The sequence below is a fragment of the Accipiter gentilis genome, chromosome W (genome assembly GCF_929443795.1).
Source record: "Accipiter gentilis chromosome W, bAccGen1.1, whole genome shotgun sequence".
NCBI lineage: Eukaryota > Metazoa > Chordata > Aves > Accipitriformes > Accipitridae > Astur > Astur gentilis.
In genome coordinates, this window is record NC_064918.1 from 39,570,080 (window position 1) to 39,593,563 (window position 23,484).

Genomic DNA, 23,484 nt, shown 5'->3' on the forward strand with positions numbered 1-23,484 from the left:
ATATTAAAATTAGTTCCAAGAGGTATTACAATTAATTCCAAGGGGTATTACAATTAGTTCCAAGAGGACACTCCCTCAAATTTATCTGTCCAAGCCACGGAATTGGCCTTGGCCGGTTTCTGGGACCAGTTCCTTATTTTCTCAGAAAACTGCTCTTGAGGAGTTATATGATAAGGTAATCAAGACAGGCACATCCTGCTTACTTAGCTCAATATCTAGTTTCTACAATTGTTGCTGTGCTTATTGTCTAATAAGTTAGTGTGGTTAAAAGCAGCTTAATTACTAAGTTGTAGAGATCAATATATTTTAACAACCATCAGGTTTGATTAACAAATTGGTTATGCAAAGTTTATTACAAGCTCATTTTTCCTTTGTCCCCTGCCCCTCTCACTTCTCTGACCCACCTGGGACTCCTGAGGCTACAGCAGAGGCGGTACTGTTCCAGATCACTCCCAAACACCCGCCTGAAGGTCCAGTCTGACCTCCATTTGATGCCCTCTGCTGCTTCCCCTCTTCCCAGGGACTAGGCCAGGGCTCCTGCCCATCCTCCAGCACCTGATCATGCTGCCAGTAGACCCCTGTCCAAAGCCATCTCCTGGATGGGATTCACCACACACACACAGAGACAGTGCAAGGCCCTGATTTTTTGGCAATCTCCACCTTCTCTCAGATTCACAGCATGCATGGGCTCTGGAGGCTCCTGCCAGGAGGGCTGTCCCCGTGCTCCTGCCGAGACCCCCAAGTCCCCATCCATGGGATGGCCATGTCTTTTAGCCCCAGGAGCCATGGCAACAGCCAGTTCCCTGCCAGCCACAGATTTCTTGGGGTCTGGTTTGCCCTAAAGGGGTGGGAGGGCAAGTCCAGGCCTCTCCAAGCTTCCTGAAGTGGGGCTGGCCCTACAGAGCTGGTGCCCAGCAAGTCTCAGCCTCTCCCGGGGCTTTTAACACAGCCCTGGCATGGGAGCTGCACCCCAGCCAAGAGGTGGGTCACTCTCTCCTTCCACAGCCCAAAGTGTCCCCGTCCCCGGTCACCCTCACAGCCCCTACAGCCCTGCCGCAACCCAGGCAGCCCCACACTGCTGAGCACAGCCTCCCTGCTGTCAGGGGCCTCATCCAGCACCAAGAGGAGGGGGGAAGAACAGCACAGCACCTCCGATCCTCTGCACAAGCCTCCTCTGCACTCCCAGCGACAATAAATACTAATAAATACAAATTCTTCCACACATTCTGCTCTCAACCCTGGGACTGGTGTGGGCAGTCTTGCCCAGAGCCCCCAGCCCAATTCTTCACTCCCCCCAGCTCCAGCCACATCTCTGAGCTGGGAACAGTGCTGGCAGAAGGCTTGGGCATGTCCTTGGAGCACTGGGGCTGCTCCCCAGCCCCTGTCCCTCTTGGTGAAGCTCCCTCGGTGATCTCAGCCCTGCCACAGGGCACGGGCATGGCATCTGTGCTGCTCAGGAGGACGGGGGCACACAAGGAGGGTGATACTTCAAGGTGGTGCTTGCTTGCTGGCCCTTTACTCATCTCTCCCCCAAGTGCTGGGCTGGAGGCTCCCTGGTGGCCCTGGGGGATGGAGAAGGTCAGGCTCGGGGTGAGTAGCAGGGGTTCCTCGGTATCTCCGTAAAGGATTTCAGTTCATAGGAGATCCCCGAGTCGACCTCAATTGACTTGTGGGAGAAAAGCAGCCGGATGTCGTCATGAAGGTAGATCTTCCCCGACTTGGAGCTGTGAAACCTGAGTGGAGACAAGAGCAGGGCAGAGGGACCTCAGGCTCCCAGGCAAGGGCAGGACAGCCTCGGTGGGGGGCATGACCCCCTTGCCTTACTTTGGCCCCTGGTCAAGGTGGCCATGCTCTGGTTGCCTTCAGAGGGACAGAGACTGCTGCCCTCAGGCAGGGCAGCAGCTCCAACCTCCCCGAAAAAGCAGCCAGTCCCTGCTCCTCCCCAGGGTGAGGGGGTCAGGCTGCTATCCTCCCACTCTGGCAGGAAGGCCTGCAGGTTTGGGGGAGGCAGGGACACATGGGAGAGGAGCCCAGGGGTGACCCTGGGGCAGGCACTCATCCCTCCAGGCATGCCCTACCTTAGATGCATCAAGTAGCAAAGGACCCTGCGGGGTGGGGCAGTGCCCAGTGAGTTGCTGGGGGCCACAGTGGCCTTTTCCTCCTCCCCCACGGGCACCAGGAAGATGCGGTGGCGTAGGAAGGTCATGTGGTTGGCTGGCATGTCCTGGAAGTCATACGTCACCAAGAACATCTTCACCACAGTCTTGTTGGGGTTAAATAAGGTCTGGGGGTAGAGAGGTAGGGGGTGAGACTGGGAAGGGCACAGGAATGGATCCATAGGGCAGGGCTGGGGCATCTGGGGGCAGCGCCAGTGGGCCCAAGGGCCCAGAAAGCCCCACACTAGCCCCAGAGGGCTTAGCTTGAGGCCCACAGGTCAGTCCTTTCCACGCACCTCCACTCCCATGCTCCCATCCCATCTCCATTGCACATACATGCTCTCCTGCCAAGACTCGTCCCTCCCCACCAACCTCTTCCTTCCCTGCATCTCCCATCACTTTGTTTCCCTGCCAGCACCCCAGGGACCCTGTGCTCCCCTCCACTGTGCTTTCTCAGCAGCCACGTACCCCCTCTGCACAGAGCTTTCTGGCTGCTGCCCCTGCCAAACAATGTAATGGAATGTGTCCACCTTGGGGAGCAACCAGAGCCCACCTGGCCCCCTCCCCATGGTGCTGCCAGAGGCCAGGGGATGACTCACCACTTGGATGGTTCCAGCTTTGGGGACACTGTAACCCTTCTTTCCCAAGGCCTCCAAGTCAATCACTCCCTGGGGCAAAAGAAAGCACATGAGAGAGGGAGAAAGCCCATGGAGAGCTCAGCTGGGACCCAGCACAGGGCCACAATCCCCTCTCACCAGGAACACCTAGCACAAGGCGGCAAGATGATGCCCAGCTCAGTCCCTTCAGACAGAAGGATGAACAAGCAGCAACACAGAGGTGACAGTGAAGCAGCAGCCATGAGATGGCTGGGCAGCAGCCTGCCTGTTTATACACCTGCAAGGGTTCCTGCTTCTTTCCCTCTTTGCTTTGTGGGTTAAATATTGCTCCCAGCACAGCTAGCAGTCTCTTCAGGTAGGTGGTTGCTTGAGACACACTCTCTGGAGAGGGGCAGCCCCTGAGGATGTGCAGTGTCTGGGTACAGTCCCCACTCACCTCCCCCATGGGCCCAGACCTCCCTTGTCTGCGTACCAGGAAAGGCGAGGGCGCGCTATGTTCAGAGATGTCGAAGTAGGTGACATCAACGGGCAGGGTGGCGTGCTGGGGGCAGTAGGAGCCACTGGCACCGATCTCTGCCGTGAACCCCTCGATTCTCCCCGATGGTGCAAAGCGCCCTTTCAGGACGGACTCCTGAGAGAGGAGGGAAGCGTTAGGGACCTTCAAACACCAGTCCTGCCCCTCGCCTCTAAGCTGCAGGTGAGATCATCCCCATCTCCACTGCAACCACGTCTGCTTGTCCTCGTGTGTCTCCTGGCTCTCTGGAGACAACCTGTGAGTGGCCCTGGCTGCTTGCTCCAAGACAGGCCCATCCTGAATTGGTGGACTGAAACCAGCCATCTAACATAGAGAAGCAGCAAGAGTGCCTCGGCTCAGCTGCTCAGCTCCACGGCGGCCATCTCAGCAGGGTCTGGGGTCCTAGCACATCAGATCTGCTGGCCAAGCCATTCCACTGGCGGATGGTGGCTGCACAAATAGCCACTGCATGTCAGGCCCTTGGGGACAATCAGCCCAGCCCCATACTGGGGCTCCCATCGGGCTCAGCCTCTCACGCCCATTGCCAGCCCAGCCTGGAGCCCGCAGGACCCACCTCTCTCCCTGGCAGGTGGGTTCCATTACCTCAAAGTTGCCCAGCAGAACATGGCTGATGGTGGTGGTGGCCCAGGGTGCTGTGGAGGACCTGGTACCCCTCCGGAGGCTGCTCCAGAGATGTCGCCTTTGAGAGAGAAGATCAGTGTCAAAACAGAGAGGACACAGCCCTGGGCTGCCTGTGTCCCTGAGGGTGCAGATCCCTCTCCAGATCCACCCATCCCTTTCTTTGGCAGAGGTTAAACCCACTTTCCCACCCCTCAGGGGCAGAAGAAACCTCCCTCTGCCCCACAGCCTGGGGTCTTGTGGAAGAGAGATGCCTGGGGCAGGGAAGGGAAGAGGATTCATCCCAACCCTACCCTCCCATGGAGCTTCAGGGTGCTGGGGTGGCCGGGCACCCTGGGCCCCCATGGCTGGCCCTCGGGGCTGCTGAGACACTCACGATTTGAGGTGCAGCCTGCTCTTCAGCCTCCTCCCGACTGCAGTGCAATCCGCAGAGCTCTGGAGGGGGCACAAAATTGAGAACTGTGTTAGGGTAGCAACCGGGGACTGTACACCCCCAGGAGGCATGTATTGGATTTGTGTGGCAAGGTTTTGGTAGCTGGGGGGGGGGGTTACAGGGGTGGCTTCAGTGAGAAGCTGCTGGAAGCTTCCCCTATGTCCGACAGAGCCAATACCAGCTGGCTCTAAGATGGACCCACTGCCGGCCAAGGCTGAGCCAATCAGCGATAGTGGTAGCACCTCTGTGATAACATTTTTAAGAAGGAAAAAAGTTGCAGTGGGCACAGAAATGGCAGTTGGAGAGAGGAGTGAGAACATGTGAGAGAAACACCTCTGCAGACACCAAGGTCAGTGAAGAAGGAGGGGGAGGAGGTGCTCCAGGTGCCAGAGCAGAGATTCCCCTGAAGCCTGTGGTGAAGACCATGGTGAGGCAGGCTGTCCCCCTGCAGTCCATGGAGGTCCACAGTGGAGCAGATATCCACCTGCAGCCCCATGGAGGACCCCACGCCGGAGCAGGTAGATGCCTGAAGAAGGCTGTGACCCCGTGGGAAGCCCGCGCTGGAGCAGGGTCCTGGCAGGACCTGTGGATCTGTGGAGGCAGGAGCCCACAGAGCAGGTTTTCTGGCAGGACTTGTGACCCCGTGGGGGACCCACGCTGGAGCAGTGTGCTCCTGAAGGACTGCACGCTGTGGAAGGGACCCATGCTGGAGCAGTTCGTGAAGAACTGCAGCCCATGGGAAGGACCCACGTTGGAGAAGTTCGTGGAGGACTGTCTCCCGTAGGAGTGACCCCATGCTGGAGCAGGGGAAGAGTGTGATGAGTCCTGCCCCTGAAGAGGATGAAGCGGCAGAAAATAACGTGTGATGAACTGACCGTAAACCCCATTCCCTGTCCCCCTGCACCACTGGGGGGGGTTGGTAGAAAATCCAGGAGTGAAGTTGTGCCCGGGAAGAAGGGAGGGGTGGAGGGAAGGTGTTTTGAGATTTGGTTTTATTTCTCATTACCCTACTCCGGTTGATTGGTAATAAATTGAGTTAATTTTCCCCAAGCTGAGTCTGTTTTGCCCATGATGGTAATTGGTGAGTGATCTCTCCTGTCCTTATCTTGACCCACGAGCCCTTTGTTATATTTTCTCTCCCGTGTCCAGCTGAGGAGGGGTGAGTGATAGAATGGCTTTGGCGGGCACCTGGCGTCCAGCCAGGGTTAACCCACCACAAGGTGCCATTGCCCCTTGCCCTGCCCCACAGCCCCATGAGGGTCCCAGCAGATTGGACAGGCCATCAGTGGCCTCTGCGGGGGCATCCAGCAGGGCAGCGTGAGGGCTGGGGACATGGGGCTGTCAAAACCGAGACCTGGCTGCAAGGGCAGGTCTTTACCCTCCCAAAGTGGCTCTGCTGGGGAAGGGGGTGTTGGTACCTGTTGAGGATTTCTTGGCTGGGCGAGGGCATGTGAGCAATCCAGCCTTTAGCTAGGAACAAAGCATAAGTTTACAAAGTACTGAAGCAGACAAGGACGCTGTGTCCTTGTACTCTGGGAAAAAGGAAGATAAGAAGAGCGTGACAAACAACTCCTGGATGCCAAAGAATGAGATAAGTAACTGCTGGACACCTCGTGAAGAAGCTTGCACAGCCAATAGAGAATAAGATAGCGTCGTGTGAAACGGGGTATTGGACCAATTAGAGTATTGTATAAGGCGCGTGCACAAGCACATAAGGTATATAACTGTGCTAAAAGTTGTAGTAAATGGGCTTCACTTGATCACATTGGTCTGTGTGTGATGTCCCCTGTGGATCCTCCGCAACAGGTACCCAGCCTGAGGGTGCAGTGCACAGCTCCCACCCTGCAAAGCAGGTCTCAGGGCCAGCCCCAGTGAGCAAGACACCCCCAGACAGAGCCATGCACCAACACCCCCTTGCACCTCCCAGGGAAGAAAAGTCCCATCCCCAGGCAATTCATGCTAAGTCCTTGGTAATGCTGCCGGGCAGAGGGGCATGCTGTATGCTCCCGCCCACAGCCAGACTCCTACAGCTGTAGGGCGGGGGGTTAAAGCCAGGGCCACACTGCAGCTTCCTTTTAAAGATGACCCCTTTTCAGGGGGGACACTTTCCCTTCTGGAAGCCACACAAAAGGATGATGGAGCTGGCTGGCATGACTGGGCAGGAAAACCAAAGGAAGGTGCTGGAGGGCTTCACTCTGCAAGGGCAGTGCTGTGGACAGTCACCAAAAAGGGCACATGGGCAGGGATGGAGCTGTGCCCCATGGACAGTGCACCCTGGCTCCAAGCAGCAAGAAGCCAGGGTAACTCTACCGTCTCCTCCCTGAGGGTCCCTGCACCATGGGATGCCCCAGGGAAGGAGAGGAGCGTGCCAGCTCTGGCATGAGCCTGCTGCAGCCTCAGCTGGCAGGACACAGTGAAGGCAGGGAGCTGGTCAGGAGGGGCTGGTAAGTAGGGAGGAATTGCAGGCAGTTCCTGAGCTGCCAGGGTGGTTGCAAACCTCCAGAGTCTGCCCCATTTCTGAGAGCTTGTGTCACCCTGGGGACATGCCATGGGCACCCCAGAACTGCAGAAAAGCCAGTGGCATCTCTGCACACAGCACTGAGGCTCCCACTCCCTGGCTAGAGCATGTCCAGTCCTGCTCCCTGCCACCAAAACCCTTGTCCAGCATGCAGAGTGCCCTGATGGATATCACGGCCAGGGACCCAAGCCATTCCACCCCTCTGCCACCTTCTCCCCCAGGCAGGCAGAGGACAGCCGCTCTTCCCAAGCCTGCCAGTAAGTCTGGCCTAACGTGAAGCTGTCAGACACTGACTGTGTCCCCATGCCACGTGTCCAACTCTTGCTGTCACAGAGAGGTCATGTCCTGTTTGAATGAGGCTCTCCAGGCCAGAGAGCTGGTTGCAAGCAGCAGATCCAGTGACTACAAGGTGTCAAGAGCCAGTGACAACCTACAGACATTGTGTCCCAGTGCTGGCTGTCAACCGCTGCCCTGCTCACACCAGTGCTGTGTCACTGGGACAGAACAGGGTGCTGTGCCACAATGGACCATGTGCCTACGAGGACCATGTTTTGCCCATAAGGACAGCCCTGAGCTCTGGGTGTCCCCGGGTCATTCCCTGCCTCCCCCCTTGAGCAACACTCACCTTGGCTGTGGGAAGCAGGTGATTCCAGAAAGGTGCCCCCTTAGCATCGGTGCTGCGGCAGGCTGTGGGCACTGGGTGGCATGGCAGGGCCCTCTTCTTCCTCACTGGTGGGGACAGGCTCTCGTCCTCAGAGCAGGAGTCAGCCACAACCTTGCCAGCGGGCACCAGCTTCCTTTTGGCTGGACAGCTGCTGCCACCGAGCCAGCTGCTCCCCCATGGCTTCTTCTCCAGGGAGCTCAGGTTGCTGGGCTCGGGGCTGAGTGCTGTCTGTGGAGCTGGGGGCTCCTTGCACCCAGTGGCCACCACTGGCCATTCCTCTTCTCCACTAGCCCTGCTGCTGTGAGCCAGACTGCTCCCTGGCTTCCCTCTCTTCCCACCAGAGTCCAACTGGGGAGTTTGTGCAATATTGTGCAAATCAAGGTAAAGTAGGTTGTGGCCACTTGTCTGTTCCCTGTTATCCCCGTAGTCTGTGGGCTGATCCCTCGGTGGGACAGAGCAACTGTATCTTGTGTGCAAAGTACTGCAAGCAATGTGCCAGGAGGAGGAGACATCCTGCGGCTTGTCCTCTCTGCTGGCCTTGGGGCTGTGGCTAGGGCTGCCCTCACACCGATGCTCCACCACCCGCAGGCCGCTGTGGGAGAAGTGCTGGGCAGAGCCGCACAGGGATAGTTCTTCCACCAGCAGACTGTCCTCAAAGGTATTGTCATCATCCAGGGTAGCCTGCCCAGGCCCCCTGTCACACTTGCTGTCCACCCCCCTGCCACCCCAGTGAGTTTGTTTGGGATCTCGCCCCCCCTCTGGAGTTCGCTGCTTGGGGTAACCCCTCTTGATGGCTGCCTGCCTGCCTGCCTGCTGCTCCATGCTCTCAGAGGAGCTGGAGAGATGGGAGAAGATGGACACCTGGTAAACCTTGATCTCTGTCTCGTCGTAGCCCATGAGGATGCCGTGGTGAGTGCAGCGCTGCGAGGAAGGCTCCAAGGGTGCCTCTCCACTGGGCTGGGACAGGCTAGGGTCCGTGCTGTGCTCTGGGGGCAGGGATGTCTCTGCGTGGATGTGCCGCATGGAGCCTTACTTGTCTGGACTTCGAGTGGAGCCAGAGTCAGAACAGCCCATACAGCAGCAGAAGAGGGACCGTAAAGTGCCACAGGTCACAGTGCGAGAACAGGGGGTGGGAGCTGGACACCCCCCTCACTCAGGACGTCCGGGTGAGCCCTCCACTATGGGGTGCATTGCAGTGCAGCATCTGGAAAGAGAGAGCAGGAGGATGGAGATCAGCCCAGGATCCCCATCCTTGTCCAGCCTTTTGGCCACAAAGGACCTGCCAGGACCCGGGCAGCTCCCCGTGTTGTCCCAAAATGGGGTTCTTCACCCGGTGTGCAAAGAGCCAATAACACACAGAGTCAAGATATTTGTTTATCCACAAAGCTAGCACCCATCTCTGCGCAGACATGAAATAAACAAATATCTCGGCTCTGTGTGTTATCGGCTCTTTGCACACCAGGTGAAGAACCCCATTTTGGGACAACATTTTGGTGACCCAGATGGGACAGCCATAAGGCCTTGCCCAGATTGTCTTGCCGTCCCCAACAGCAGACCAGACTGGACAGAGCTCCAGTGCGCACCGACCTATTGATCAGGGACTCCTCCAGATTCTCTCCGAAGTCAGGGCATCGAGCGACTCAAAGGTGCAACGCTGAACAGAGATATTTGTACAAGGGTGAAAGGGGGGTGAATTCCTGGACTGGTGAGTATTAAATTTAATTTAATTACTTCTGCAGAAGGTTATAACGTCGCATGTAGATACTCAGCAAAGGTTGCCTTAATGGACCAGTGGGGTCAGAGCCGAGTGTGCACAGGAGGAATTACTGACCAGGGGGGTCAGAGCTGGCAAATAATTAATAATCTGGATATTTGGTGAAAATGGGATCAGGCCAATCCACGATTCCTCCCTGTAGCCCTTTGGGGTGTATTTTGAAAAACTGGAATAAGTTTGGGGGAGATCCAATGACTAAAAGATAAAATGAAAAGATATTGTAATCAACGGTGGCCAAATTATAAATTGGAGTGAACAATGGCCAGAAAATGTGTCTTTGCAATTTAATACTATACTGCAGTTAATATTGTTTTGTCATCGACTTGGGAAATGGGATGAAGTATCTTATGTTGATGCCTTTATGACTTTGTATAGAAAACTTGATATTCAGAAAAAATGTAAGCTAACAACTGACCTAGTGATGTATGCAGCTTCTGAGAAAAAGGGGAGCGGTTGTTGCATAAACTGTGATAATGGAAAGAGCTGTGATAATGGAAAAATTGCAAGGGGAAAAGAGCAGGAGGATGTACAATTGTTAGTCCCAACAGCCCCACCTCCATACAAAAACAAGTGTCAAACATTCACCAATTGATTCTAATTCACAATCTGGCAATGAGAATTTCAGCCCCATTTCCAGTCAGGCTAGAGGGCACACCCAACCAGCTGTTCAGGCTCCCTTGAGACAGGCAGTGGGGCCAGAAGGACTGCTGGTTTTTGTACATGTTCTGTTCACTACCTCTGACCTGTTAAATTGGAAATAATCTGTTGGATCTATAGAGGAAACCCTGAGGGAGTATACCAACTATTAGAAACTATAATGTTAACACATAATCCTAATTGGGGAGATATACAGGCTCTGCTAAATACATTCTTTATGGCAGAGGAAAAGATAGAGGAAGAGGTAGAGGAAGAGGAGGATGCGGTGGAGTAATGCAGGGAAGAGGCCCACAAAACCAACCCCCTTTTAGACTAAATCAATGTGTGGTCTGTTAACAGAAAGGGCACTGGAAGAATGAATGCCCAAACCAAAAGGGGCCAGAGGAACAAGATCATGCAGGAAATGCTAATCTTATTATGTTAGAAGATTCAGACAATGAATGAAGAGGACTGGAGGAAAACATTAAAGTCTCCCCAGCTGATCCCCTGGTTCCAGTTAAGCTGGGGAACGAGACCATAGATTTTAATTGACAGTGGGGCCACTCATTCAGTAGTCACCAGTTGTAAAGGACCTCTAAGTAAAGTAACTATACCTATTGTTGGGGCAACGGGAAAAAGAACATTAAGGCCATTTTTACAACCAATGGAATGCACAATTGGGTAAACTAAATTAATTCATGAGTTTCTATATATGCCAGAATGCCCCCTACCTCTGCTGGGACGAAATTTGCTATGCAAACTAAATGTGCAAGTAACCTTTTCTGAGAATGCTGTACAGCTCCATATCCTGCTGGAAACAGCCTGGAGACCCCAGATCTGCTTGCTGACAAATGAAACATCAGAAGAATCCAAAGATAATATTCTGAATGCTGTACTAAATGTGGTAATTGCCCTGGTATGGGCTTCTAAGAAACCAGGTAAAGCAAAAAACGTAAATCCGATTAAGATAGAATTAAGAGGGGGCAAAACAGGTGAGGGTGCACCAATATCCTATTAGACTGTGTCCTGGGTTCAGCTGGGATAGAGTTAACTGTCTTCCTAGTAGCTCATACAGTGCTATGTTTTGAGTTCAGCATGCAAAGAATGTTGATAACACTGATGTTTTCAGTTGTTGCTCAGTATTGTTTAGACAAAAGTCAAGGATTTTTCAGCTTCTCATGCCCAGCCAGGGCACAAGAAGTTGGCACAGGACACAACCAGGGCACCTGACCCAAATTGGCCAACGGTTTATTCCATACCATGTGACGTCCCATCTAGTTTAGGAACTGGGAAGTGGGGGGTCAGGGAATCGCCGCTCGGGGACTGGCGGGGTGTCGGTCGGCGGGTGGTGAGCTATTGCCCTGCGCATCATTTGTACATTCCAATCCTTTTATTACTACTGTTGTCATTTTATTAGTGTTATCATTATCATTATTAGTTTCTTCCTTTCTGTTCTATTAAACCGTTCTTATCTCAACCCAGGAGTTTTACTTTTTTCCCAATTTCCTCCCCCATCCCACTGGATGGGGGGGAGTGAGTTAGCGGCTGCGTGGTGCTTAGTTGCTGGCTGGGGTTAAACCACGACAGACTGGAAGCTCGCAGAGGCCTCGAACCCCTGATAAATATCTTTATGCAATATGGACTGCTCAGGGAATGTCAATCTGAATATAATACACCAATCTTGCCAGTGAGGAAGCCTCGCTCCCAGGAATACCAACTGGTGCAGGATTTGCGGGCTATAAATCATATAACCAAAGACGTACATCCTTTAGTGTCTAACCCTTATACCCTGTTAACGTCTGTACCCTAGAACAATGCCTATTTTACAGTGCTAGACTTAAAAGATGCTGCCTTCTGCATTCCAGTGGATGAACAAAGTCAAATACTCTTTGCATTTGAATGGGAAAATCTGACTACTGGAAGGAAAGGACAACTGTGTTGGACTGTTCTTCCCCATGGATTTAAAAATAGTCCCACTTTGTTTGGTGAAGTATTGGCTAAAGAATTAGAACAATGGCAAACTAATAATGATGGTGTTACTCTTTTACAGCATGTGGACGATATCTTAATTGGAGCTAATACTGAACAAGTTCATACAGAAGCTATGGTAAGCCTGCTAAACTTTCTGGGAATGGCTGGATTCTGCTGGATATGGATCCCCAATTTTGTACTTATAGCCAAACCCTTATATGCGGCCACAAAGGGCCTGGGAGAGTTTTTCGAATGGACTCCAGAGTGTCAGAGTAATTTTGATGAAATTAAAAGAAATTTTATGGAAGCCCCAGCCTTGGGCCTCCCTGATCTGACAAAACCCTTTCAGTTATATGTACATGAGAGACAGCAAGTGGCCTCTGGCGTAATGGCTCAGACACTTGGAAGCTGGAAAAGGCCAGTAACCTTTTTTCCGAAACAATTGGATGAAGTGAGTAAAGGATGGCCGGCTTGTCTCTGAGCTGTAGCTGCCACTTCTCTGTTAATCCAGGAAGCCTGGAAGCTCACCTTGGGACAATCAGTAACAGTACTAGTCCCACATGCAGTGGTGGCTATTCTAAACCAAAAAGGACACCATTGGATTTCTCCAAACCGACTGGCCAAATACCAAGCCATGATAATAGATCAAGAAGATGTCACTCTAAGTGTAGTATCAACTCTAAATCCTGCCACCTCATTGCCAATGGCAGCACTAGAACCTTTACAACATGACTGTTTGACAACTATTGAACAGGTCTATGCCAGCGGGCCAGATCTGAGAGATGAGCCATTGAAAAATGCAAATTTGGAACTATTTACAGATGGCAGCAGCTTTATACGGAATGGAGAAAGAAAAGCTGGATATGCAGTAGTTACCTTATGGGAAGAAATAGAGGCCAAACCATTAACCCCAAATACCTCAGCACAGAAAGCTGAAATAGTTGCTCTTACAAGGGCACTTTAAATTGGAAAAGATCAAAGAGTCAATATATATACAGACTCCGGGTATGCCTTTGGAGTTGTCCACGCTCATGGAGCTATTTGGAAGGAACACGGACTATTGAATTCCCAGGAAAGCAGTATAAAATATGGACAAGAGATTTTAAATTTACTGCAGGCTGTACTAGAACCAAAGGAGGTGGCAGTAATCCACTGCAGAGCCCATCAAAAGGGACAAGGGGAAATAACTCAAGGTAACAGGTTGGCTGACCAGGCTGCAAAAGAGCTGCTTTATATGAACCAATAATAGGAGCCCTCATATCCAACAGGAAACCTGATATGAAACTTCCACAATATTCAGAAAAAGAAAATCAGTTGGCAGAAAAGTTAAAGTGCACAAAAAGTGAAGAAGGATGGTGGGTAACTCCAAATCAACAAGTATTAACCACATCTAAAATTGTGGACACATATTTACTTAACGTTCACAAGAGCATTTCAGATGCCTTTAGAAGACCTTGAACAGAATAAACAAGAAGACAAAAAAAGAAAGATGCCAATTAGAACACAGGTGCACATTCCACGATAAAGGGAACTTGGCACAAAGAACCTCAATTCGGCAGTTTATCTTGACCAATTAGACTGAGACAAGTTTCGCATGTTTTAGTTGGTATAACCAATTATGTCTTATGTTTATACGTGTGTACAGAGTTGATATAACCAATCATATTTTATGCTTGTGTGCGTGTACAGTGACTTTGCAGAATATGTGATTATAAATATGTGTGTGTTTTAGCAATAAATGTCGTCTGCTTTCAACTTTACAGGCATCTGTTTATTTCTACCTCCTGCATAAAATGATGGAGTCCCTCCTTAAAAAGTTGCATGAAGAAACACATGGGATCAGATACTATGATGAGCAGTATCAAAAGATATGCTGTAGGGCCATGCAGATGAATGCAGATATAATAGTAAAGAAATGTCAAACTTGCTGTGCGAACAACCCTAAAATTCAGAGGAAACCTCCAATGGGTAAAGTAAGAAGGGGAATAACTCCCAGGGAATACTGGCAAATAGATTTCTCTGAATTACCAAATTGTGGACAATATAAGTATCTACTTGCTTTAGTGGATAAATTTTCTGGGTGGCCTGAGGCTTTCCCTTGTTGCAACAATAGAGTTAGGGAAGTAATTAAAATTTTATTGAAAGAAATAATCCCCAGGTTCGGAGTTCCTGAGGGTATATCCTCGGACAAAGGACCTCACTTTATTTCAGAGATAGTCCAAGGGGTATCTAAATTCTTCTGGACAAAGTGGGACCTGCATACCCCTTGAAGACCACAATCTAGTGGGAAGGTAGAAAGAATGAATCAGACCCTTAAAAGACAAATTTCTAAATTATGCCGAGAAACCCAGCTTAAATGGGTAGATATCCTACCAATTGCCCTGATGAGAATTAGGATTACTCCACGAGTGAGGGAAGGGATAAGCCCCTTTGAAATATTATATGGAAAACCATATCCTGTCAATGAGGTGGGTAGCCAGAGTGATCAGATACACATTAAAGGTGAAGGAATTTTGAAAGATTATTTGTTATCTGTCTTGCGGGTATTATCCTCTTTACACAGGTATCTCAACAGAGGGCTCTGTTTCCTTTGGACTCTCTAGTACATAACTTCAAGCCCAGAGATCTGCTTTACATCCAGACCTGGAAGGATGAAACACTAAAAGAAAAGCGGAAGGAACCTTACCTCGTGCTCTTGACCACATACACTGCAGTAAAAGTAGAAAGGATCAGCTCCTGGATCCACTATACGAGAGTGAAGGGAGCTCCCCCAGAGGAACAGTGGACATCTGTACCAACGGGACCACTAAAGCTAAGACTTTCTAAAAACTCTACGGGCTAATGAACTATCTATAGTTATAATATTGGTTCATAGTAACACTGATCTTTTCAAACCAAATCGCAATGACAATAAGATGTATAAGAACACTTTGTAATTTTATAGTCGTAGATAATATCACTGTTGGGACAAATAATCACTCAAATACTTGTGTTTGTAACTTTACTAACATTATAGGGTGTGATTTATCTATTGCCTACTCCCATTGGGATAAATCTCACGCTGGTAAAAAAACTTTTACCACATAATGATCTGCACTGGTTGCTGGAACATGCCCAAGACGATGGACAAAGGACTTCAATCACCATTCACCATGACACAGAAGAGATACATCCTGTTTTGGACCAGGTGAATAAAGATGGAGAGCATAGATGGTGGGAAGCCCTCCTTGGATGGTCACCCACGGCAACAGGCATTCTTAATCTCATGCTACATCCCGTTGTGATCTTATTATCACTAACATGTTTAAGTTTACTGCTTATAATCTATATTGTACTTTAAGGTTTGGCTCATGATGAAGCAAATAGCTCTAATGCAATCACCCAGGGCATGCATGCTCATGACAGAGGGAGATAAATTCCTCAAACCTGAAAGCCTCCCTATAAAGGATAGAGAAAAATTCCAACAAGACATATGGCAATGGAAAGGAACCAATGAGCAGTTTTGGAAAATCCTGAAGCCTCCCAAGGATGGAGATTTTAGAATGGAAAGATCTAAGTGAGACTTATTTGAAATATGAATTATTTATCTAAGTCCTAAAGGGGGGATTTGTTGGAGATATGCAAGAAACAAAACAAAGGATGCTACTTAACCCCTGTAAAGAGTTAGAGGCATGACCCTGAGAGAAGGGAGTACCCAGATAAGCACAAGGGAAACTCTACTACTGATAAAGTCAAACTTTGAGTGAACTATCCTAATTAACATAGTAAAAACCCCGCTCTCGGGTAGGGAAAGCCCCCTACCAACAGCAGCCCCTTCCTCACAGCGCATGCGCAATAAAAGAGGAGGACGCTGTGACTTTAAGCGGAGACGAGGCTCGCAAGAACCAATAGGAGCAAGGGTGAGTGAAACTGTAAAAGTACTGATCGCTGTTGCTCGAGGTGTATAAATGTTCTCCATGTGTTCACCGAGGGGTGCTAGCTGTGTGGAGTTACCACCTGGTACCCATCTCTGTGCAAACATGAAATAAATATCTCGGCTCTGTGTGTTATCGGCTCTTCACACACCAGGTGAAGAACCCCGTTTTGGGACAATACCTGTACAGCCCCACTCTGACAGGAGGAGGAACCAGGCTGGTGTGGCTCTCCAGAGAACCCTGTGGCATCATCTACCTGCAGGATCAGCACTTCCTTCCCGGGCTGAGCATGGAGAGGAGTCTCCAGCTGGTCTGGAGGCTACTGGGGACAAGTCCGGACAAGTGGGGAGAAAGGGGCCTGCCCTCTGCCAGGGACTTGACATGCTAGTATTGTTCTGGAGCGCAGGAGTCAGATGGGTCAGACCAGTCCCAGGGGCTCAGACCTGTAATCACCCCTTTGGGTAACAGCAACAAGATCTCCCAGTGCTCACCAAGAAGACCTGCCCTGGCAGCATGCACTGAATGAGGCAGGGCTGTCGCCCTATGCTGCCAGCCCCGTGGCGGGGACAGGAACCTGACCTAACATCACAGTTATCTCTGCCAGCTTGGACCAGAGACCTCCACCACCTCAATTAGCAGCTGGATGGTACCAGGGGCTGCAGAGCCCACCATGGGCTCCTGTACCATCCATATATCACCCACCTGCCCTGAGGGCCTGACCTCCTTGCTGCATGGGGCCTCACTTTTGATTTTCAGTCCAGTTTCAGAGCTGTGAGAATCCTGGCCACAAGTTTTTCTGGCATGATAAATACTGAAATGGCTGCGAGAGCTGAGGAGATGCAGGAAAAGCCATTGGAAGGCTGAGGAGCTCCAGAGCCTGACAAACAGCCCATGCCTGGCAGCTCTGCCCTTTGCCTGTCCCTGCAGCAATGCCTGCTCCTGCGGAGCAAAGGCTTAGGGGCAGGCATTGCAATAGGGGAAGTGGTTCTCCAAGTGGGTCAAGGCCATCTGGAGAGCAAGGATGCACGTGGTATTTTAACCCCCGCCGTGATGGGGATGGGAAGGTGGCAGGTCAGGGTGGTTGAGCTCAGGGATTTTGTTTAAAAGGAGTGATGAAAGGTATAACCATGCACCAGCACATGCTGGGGGCTGACTGGCTGGAAAGCAGCTTGGCAGAAAAGGACCTGGGGGTCCTGGTGGACACCAAGTTGACCATGAGCCAGCAATGTGCCCTTGCCACAAAAAAGGCCAACGGTATCCTGGGCTACATTAGACAAAGTATTGCCAGCAGGTTGAGGGAGGTGCTCCTTCCTCTCTACTCAGCACTGGTGAGGCCACACCTGAGAGTGTGCAGCAAAGGGCCACTAAGATAATTAAGGGATTGAAGCATCTCTTCTATGAGGAAAGGCTGGGAGAGTTGGGACTGTTCAGCCTGGAGATCTGAAGGCGGGGGGGGGAACTTACTGATGTATAAAAATACCTGAAGGCACAGTGCAAAGAAGATGAAGCCAAGCTCTTTCCAGTGGTGTCCAGTGACAGGACCAGAGGCAATGGGCACAAACTGGAACACAGGATGTTCTGTCTGAACATCAGGAAACACTTTTCCACTGTGAGGGTGACCAAGCACTGGAACAAGTTGCCCAGAGAGGTTGTGGAGTCTCCATCCTTGGAGATATTCAAAAGCCACCTGGACACGGTCCTGGGCAATGGCTCTAGGTGGCCCTGCTTGAGCAGAGGGGTTGGACAAGATGACCTCCAGAAGTCCCTGCCAACCTCAACCCCTCTGTGATTCTGTGTAACCTGCCACACTGCAGCCTGTCCTGGCTGCCCCCCTCACTCACCCCTCTGCAGCAGAACCCCACTCCGTTCTGGATTAACTTCCCAGTCCTGCAGGAAGCGGTCATTGGCACAACTGGCTGAAGACACCTGCCAGCCAGGGACCCCCCAGAAATGGTGCGGCTTCCATGGAACGGCTCCCACCGTCACAGTGTGCCTCTGAACCTCTGTACCACCCTCTCCAGCTCTTCAGTCTGCACAGCAGCTCTGAGGGGAAGGAAAGGGGGAGACGCAGGGCTGGAGTGATTCAGATGCTTACCAGAAGGGCAGGAGGGTACTGCCTGCCTGCAGGGTCACACAGGCAGAGAAGGCAGCATTGAGGCTTAGCCTTTCCCACCCTCCCAAACCCAAAGGCCACATACATCTAGGCCATCTCAGGCAGTGTTATCACCTTGATTTTCATTTAAACCACAAATACTTTAAGCTAAGCTGTGAACTCTCATACCTTGCTCATATTTTACTCCTCTTTTGCGTGCCTTCCTGTATGGAAACCTGTGCATACGAACAATTCCCTGCTGCTTTTTGGTGACCATTTCATGGCTTGCTTTCCAAGACACTACAGATCAGCAACCTCTGGGCCTCAAGCTAACTGCTGGTCTCATGTCCACCTCCTGCCCCTTTCACCCACAGCACAGGATGCTTTCTGGCCCTGCAGACAAGGAGAAGAGCTTACAACTGCTTTCTTCCAATAAGAGATGCCCAGCAGGGAAGGCAGAAACTGGGAGCCTGACAGCAACAGCCCTAAGCCATGATGGCCCCCCACCAGCTTCCCCCAGCTCAAAGACAGCAGTCCTTTCATGTGCACAGCACTCACCTGCTCAGAAGTGCCCTTGATGTACAAAGGAGATTTGCAGATGCAACGCAGCTCCCCTGCAGTCATAATCCACCAGCACCGTAGCTTTGATGCCTGGAAGAGGACAAGAAGAGTCAGTCCAGGCAGCAGCTCATGGTGCAACACCTTCAGAGTGGGCAGGAGGCCTCAGGCACCTCCACCCTCAGCCCATCTGTTGTAGGGGTAGCCTGTGAGCTTTGCTGGCCCAGGAACCTCCAGGTGAGGGAGGAAACGCTGCCCATCCCTGGGGACCATGCCCATCCCATCTCCCTCCCCATGCAGCCCTTGGCTGGGGGCTCACTGCAGTGGATGTCCAGAGGAATGCTGCCATCTGTCCTGCTGGGCATCCCAATGTCGTGGTTTATCCCCAGCCAGCAACTAAGCACCACGTAGCCGCTCACTCACTCCCCCCCCATCCAGTGGGATGGGAGAGAGAATCAGGAAAAAGAAGTAAAACTTGTGGGTTGAGATAAGAACAGTTTAATAGAACAGAAAAGAAGAAACTAATAATGATAATGATAACACTAATAAAATGACAACAGTAGTATTAAAAGGATTGGAATGTACAAATGATGCACAGGGCAATTGCTCACCACCCGCCAACCAACACCCAGCTAGTCCCCAAGCGGTGATTCCCCCCCCCCCACTTCCCAGCTCCTATACTAGATGGGATGTCAAATGGTATGGAATACACCGTTGGCCAATTTGGGTCAGGTGCCCTGGTTGTGTCCTGTGCCAACTTCTTGTGCCCTGGCTGGGCATGAGAAGCTGAAAAATCCTTGACTATAGTCTAAACATTACTGAGCAACAACTGAAAACATCAGTGTTATCAACATTCTTCTCATACTGAACTCAAAACATAGCACTGTACCAGCTACTAGGAAGACAGTTAACTCTATCCCAGCTGAAACCAGGACACCCGACCATGAGCGCTGCTCTGAATCTGGAAACAGCAGGGCCAGGCAGATAGATGAACAAAATCCCTGAAGGGATGCTCAGAGGCACCAAACACCCAAGTGCACCCCCTTTCTGGCACCCTGCAAGTTCTGCATCCTGTCATCTTGCAGGTGGAAAGCCAGCTTCAGCAGGTCACTCACTGTGCTCACTGCCTGACCTTGCCTGCCCCAGGAAATGGGCTGTTCTTTCATTTCATTTCAAATAAGATTTGTAATTAACAGGCACTCATGGCCAGTCCTCGAGAACTGGCCAGCCCAAAAGCCATCTCTGGCAGTGCCGGGGAAGGGCACCACCAGCAACCAGCCAGAACAGAGATGCGACATGCCAGCTCTCAAGGAGCACTCGCAGGAGGACAAATCAACACCATAGCATAACAAACCTCTGGTCCAAAGCCTCAACAAAAGCTCTTTGTAAAGATTAGCTCCTTCTGGCACCCAGCATGGGGTCTACACAAAGGCAGGTAGAAAAGCAGCTGTGGGCAGACACTGAGGTGGTAACATGCTGTGCTCTGTCTGCCTGGAAGTTGGAGAGCTCTTCTGCCAGGCTGCTGCTTCCCTCCTCCATCTCCGGGGGAGATTTGTACCATGACTTGTGTGGCACAGTCAACTGCTGGGAAGCAAAATCAGCAACCAGCAGCAAGAGTCAGCACGGTGCAGCAGGAGAAAGCCATATTGTCCTGGTTTTAGCTGGGATAGAGTTAACTGTCTTCCTAGTAGCTGGTACGGTGCTATGTTTTGAGTTCAGTATGAGAAGAATGTTGATAACACTGATGTTTTCAGTTGCTAAGTAGTGTTTAGACTAAAGTCAAGGATTTTTCAGCTTCTCATGCCCAGCCAGCGAGAAAGTTGGAGGGGCACAAGAAGTTGGCACAGGACACAACCAGGGCACCTGACCCAAACTGGCCAATGGTGTATTCCATACCATGTGACGTCCCATCTAGTTTAGGAACTGGGAAGGGGGGGTGGGGAATCGCCCCTCGGGGGACTAGCTGGGTGTTGGTCAGCGGGTGGTGAGCTATTGCCCTGCCCATCATTTGTACATTCCAAACCTTTCATTATTGCTTTTGTCATTTTATTAGTGTTATCATTATCATTATTAGTTTCTTCTTTTCTGTTCTATTAAACTGTTCTTATCTCAACCCACGGGTTTTGCTTCTTTTCCCGATTCTCTCTCCCATCCCACTGGGTGGGGGGGGAGTGAGTGAGCAGCTGCGTGGTGCTTAGTTGCTGGCTTGGATTAAACCACGACACATATCCTTACTGCACGTGTCCATGCTGGTACAAATATGCAATTTCCTTTATTTCTCCTTCCCACATCCCTCTGCAGTCACGGCCCTTCCTGAATCCTCATGCAGGCAGGCTGAGCCCTTCGCTCTCCAGTGGCAGCTGCCTTTCAGGAGAATGGGTCCATCGGGAGAGGCTGACATGCTGACGCCACAAATCCATCCCAGCGGAGACCTCAACACCAGTCACCAGGTGATGCCAGCACTAGCCAGTAATGCACACATCTAGCACAAGGGGCTGCACCTCATTTTGCCAACCCAGATACTGTCACCCGAAGCACTGTGCTGGGAAATGCCAGGATTCCCCAGCCCACCCCAAAAGTGTCTCCAAGTACACCTTGGGACCTCCTTGTACATCCTCCTGGAGGGCTGCCCAGCAGCCTGGGACAGGGAGCAGCTGGAGCACAGCACTACTCCTCATGCTCTTGCATGGCACTGTGGTCAGGGGAGGTTCCCTTCCCCCTTCCCCTAGCCTTTGGGGTTTCTCTTGGCTGTGTTTAGCTCTGCCTCCCAGGGAAGCTCCTCCCCACTGAGAGCCCAGCTAGCTCACAGCAGGGCTCAACCTGTTACAGCACCACCCCCTATAGTCCACCATCCCCCTATAGAGCCAGAGAGCAACATGGGGACCAGGGACTCCTGCACCCACAGCAGGGATGGGGACACAGCACCTGGTCACCTCTAACTTCTCCTCCCCCTGAGCCAGGCACCTCTGGAGCCCTGCTTCTGGCCACCTGGATGGGACAGAGCCAGGTCCAGGTCCTCACTAGCTCAGCTGAGCAGCACAGGTATCTATCCACTGGACACAGCACATGGGGCTCCATGTGCCCAAGCCAAGGATTTGGCCCCTCCTAAGCCCAAGTGATTGTGATTTTGTCAGTGTTTCAGCCTGTGCTGGTGTTCTAAGATAGGACTTAGAGGGCTTTGTTTGTGGGGGGAAGCCCAGCAAGAGCTCCTCCTGTTCTCTGCCCTGCTCCTGCCAAGATCCCAGGGCCCCTTGATGGTCAGAGGGCAGGAGGGGGCCTGTGGTTTTTCCAGGGTCTCCCAGCACCTGGGTCCAGAGCTATGCCAGGCATGGCTTTCCTCTCTTCCTCCAGCCCAGCGAGGCCTGTGGAAGGGCACTACACTTCAACAGCCACAATACACTCAGTGCCAAAGGACCTGCAGGGAGGGAGCATGTCCCAGGTGCTGGGGCAGAGACACTGCGTTCCCCAGGGACACCAAGCAACCAGACCCTGATGAGGGATGACACAGCCAGGCATGGGGGGGGTCAGGGACTTGACTTACCTGCTGGTTACATTCCTATTAGCACATCCAGGGGGGACCCAGGATTAACAGACTGTGGTCTCAGTCTGGCAGCGACAGAGCAGGACGGTGGGTGAGGAAGGGTCCCTGGCTGGGCTATGCAGCAGCTGTACCACATGCTGGGCTGCAGCCTGCAAAAGGATCTGTTGCTGTTTTAACTGTACGGTACCAGCCAGAAAGGAAGCGGGATGGGTGCAGGGGAAGCTCTGCCAGCCAGAGGGGCATCTGCCAAGGGGCAGGACAGGCAGAGCCCTTGGAAAGAGGAGCCCGGCAGGGCTGGCAGCATGGCACTGCTGCAAGGAGGAGAGCAAGAGCTGTACCCAAAGGGGCCACGCTTGCCCAGCGGGGATCTGTGCAGCTTCCCAGAGCAGCACTGCCAGCCAGTCAAGGGGACATACAAATGGGGAACAAGAGACTTTGGTCTGGGCATTGCTGCCTGGGGCAGAGCAACATGCCTAGCAGCTGGCAGAGCCGAGAGGGGTCCTTGCACCATTTAGACCACAAAAAAACCCAAACTGGCTTTTGCTGCATTCCTCCCTCCTGCTCCCTCTCCTGGGAAGTGCTAAGGAGACCTTCCCAGCCTCACTGGGGGTGAAGCAGGAACCACACAGCCAGGAAAGAGAGGGGCTGTCATTACAATAATCATCCTCAGTAGAGGCAGAGCACAAGACAAGAGAAGAAGCAAGAGAAACTGCTGGAAACGGACTACCTGGAGGATAAGTCGCAGCTCCATCAGTCCTATCTGAACCCAAGGAGAAGGAAGGAAATCTAACCAGTTGTCCTGGGTTCAGCTGGGATAGAGTTAATTTTTACAGGAACCTGGGAGGTGGGGGCATAGCCGGGGCAGCTGACCTGAACTAGCCAAGGAGCTATTCCATACCATGTGACATCATGCTCAGTATATAAATGCGGAGCGGTCCGGGGGGTGGTCTCTGTTTTCGGTGGGGGAAGTGGCGGAGCGTTGGGTCCCGGGTGGTGAGCAGTTGCACTGTGCATCACTCTTTTTGTATACTTTTTCATTAGTACCGTTGTTGTTGTTGTAATTTCTTTGTGTTTGTCCCAGTAAACTGCCTTTATGTCAACCCTCGAGGTTCCAGTTTCTTTTTCTTTTCTCTCCTCCGTCTCCTCCCCATCCCACCGGAGGGGGGCGGAGGAGTGAGCGAGCGGCTGCGTGGTCCTTTGTTACCGGCTGGGCTGAAACCACGACAGTCCTTTTTGGCGCCCAACGTGGGGCAGAAGGGTTGAGATAACGACAGATCTGGCCAGAGCGTGTTGAAACAAATTTGCCAAACGCATTTCTTACATAAATAGATGTTAGTCACAATGTTGTTTCATTTGTTTACATGGTGGCATTTTGTAAGCTCTTATATGCTCTATGTATTGCCTGTAGTTGCATATCTCATCTCTGGGAGAGTGATTGGGATTATCATTTTGCTGTA

The 23,484-nt window shown here is 51.6% G+C and overlaps 1 protein-coding gene across 1 annotated transcript; it reads right to left on the reverse strand.

Annotated features, from left to right (window-relative positions):
* Window positions 1-1,386: 1,386 nt before the first annotated feature.
* LOC126035224 (protein FAM214B-like) lies at window positions 1,387-8,579 on the reverse strand. Its single transcript, XM_049793458.1, has 7 exons — window positions 7,503-8,579; window positions 4,303-4,361; window positions 3,891-3,987; window positions 3,246-3,404; window positions 2,756-2,824; window positions 2,079-2,284; window positions 1,387-1,733 (listed from the first exon to the last, which is right to left on the reverse strand). Exons 1-7 carry the CDS (start codon window positions 8,562-8,564, stop codon window positions 1,580-1,582), a joined length of 1,806 nt encoding a protein of 601 aa, XP_049649415.1. The 5' UTR covers window positions 8,565-8,579; the 3' UTR covers window positions 1,387-1,579.
* Between the last annotated feature and the right edge of the window lie 14,905 nt (window positions 8,580-23,484).

Bases quoted from the DNA above. Each gene is read 5' to 3' on its own strand.
- LOC126035224 (XM_049793458.1), bottom strand. From the start codon at position 8,564: ATGCGGCACATCCACGCAGAGACATCCCTGCCCCCAGAGCACAGCACG. The intron at 2,825-3,245 runs GTACGCAGACAA...CTTTTGCCCCAG, and splicing joins GCGCGCCCTCGCCTTTCCTG to GGAGTGATTGACTTGGAGGC. The intron at 2,285-2,755 runs GTGAGTCATCCC...CTCTACCCCCAG, and splicing joins AAGCTGGAACCATCCAAGTG to ACCTTATTTAACCCCAACAA.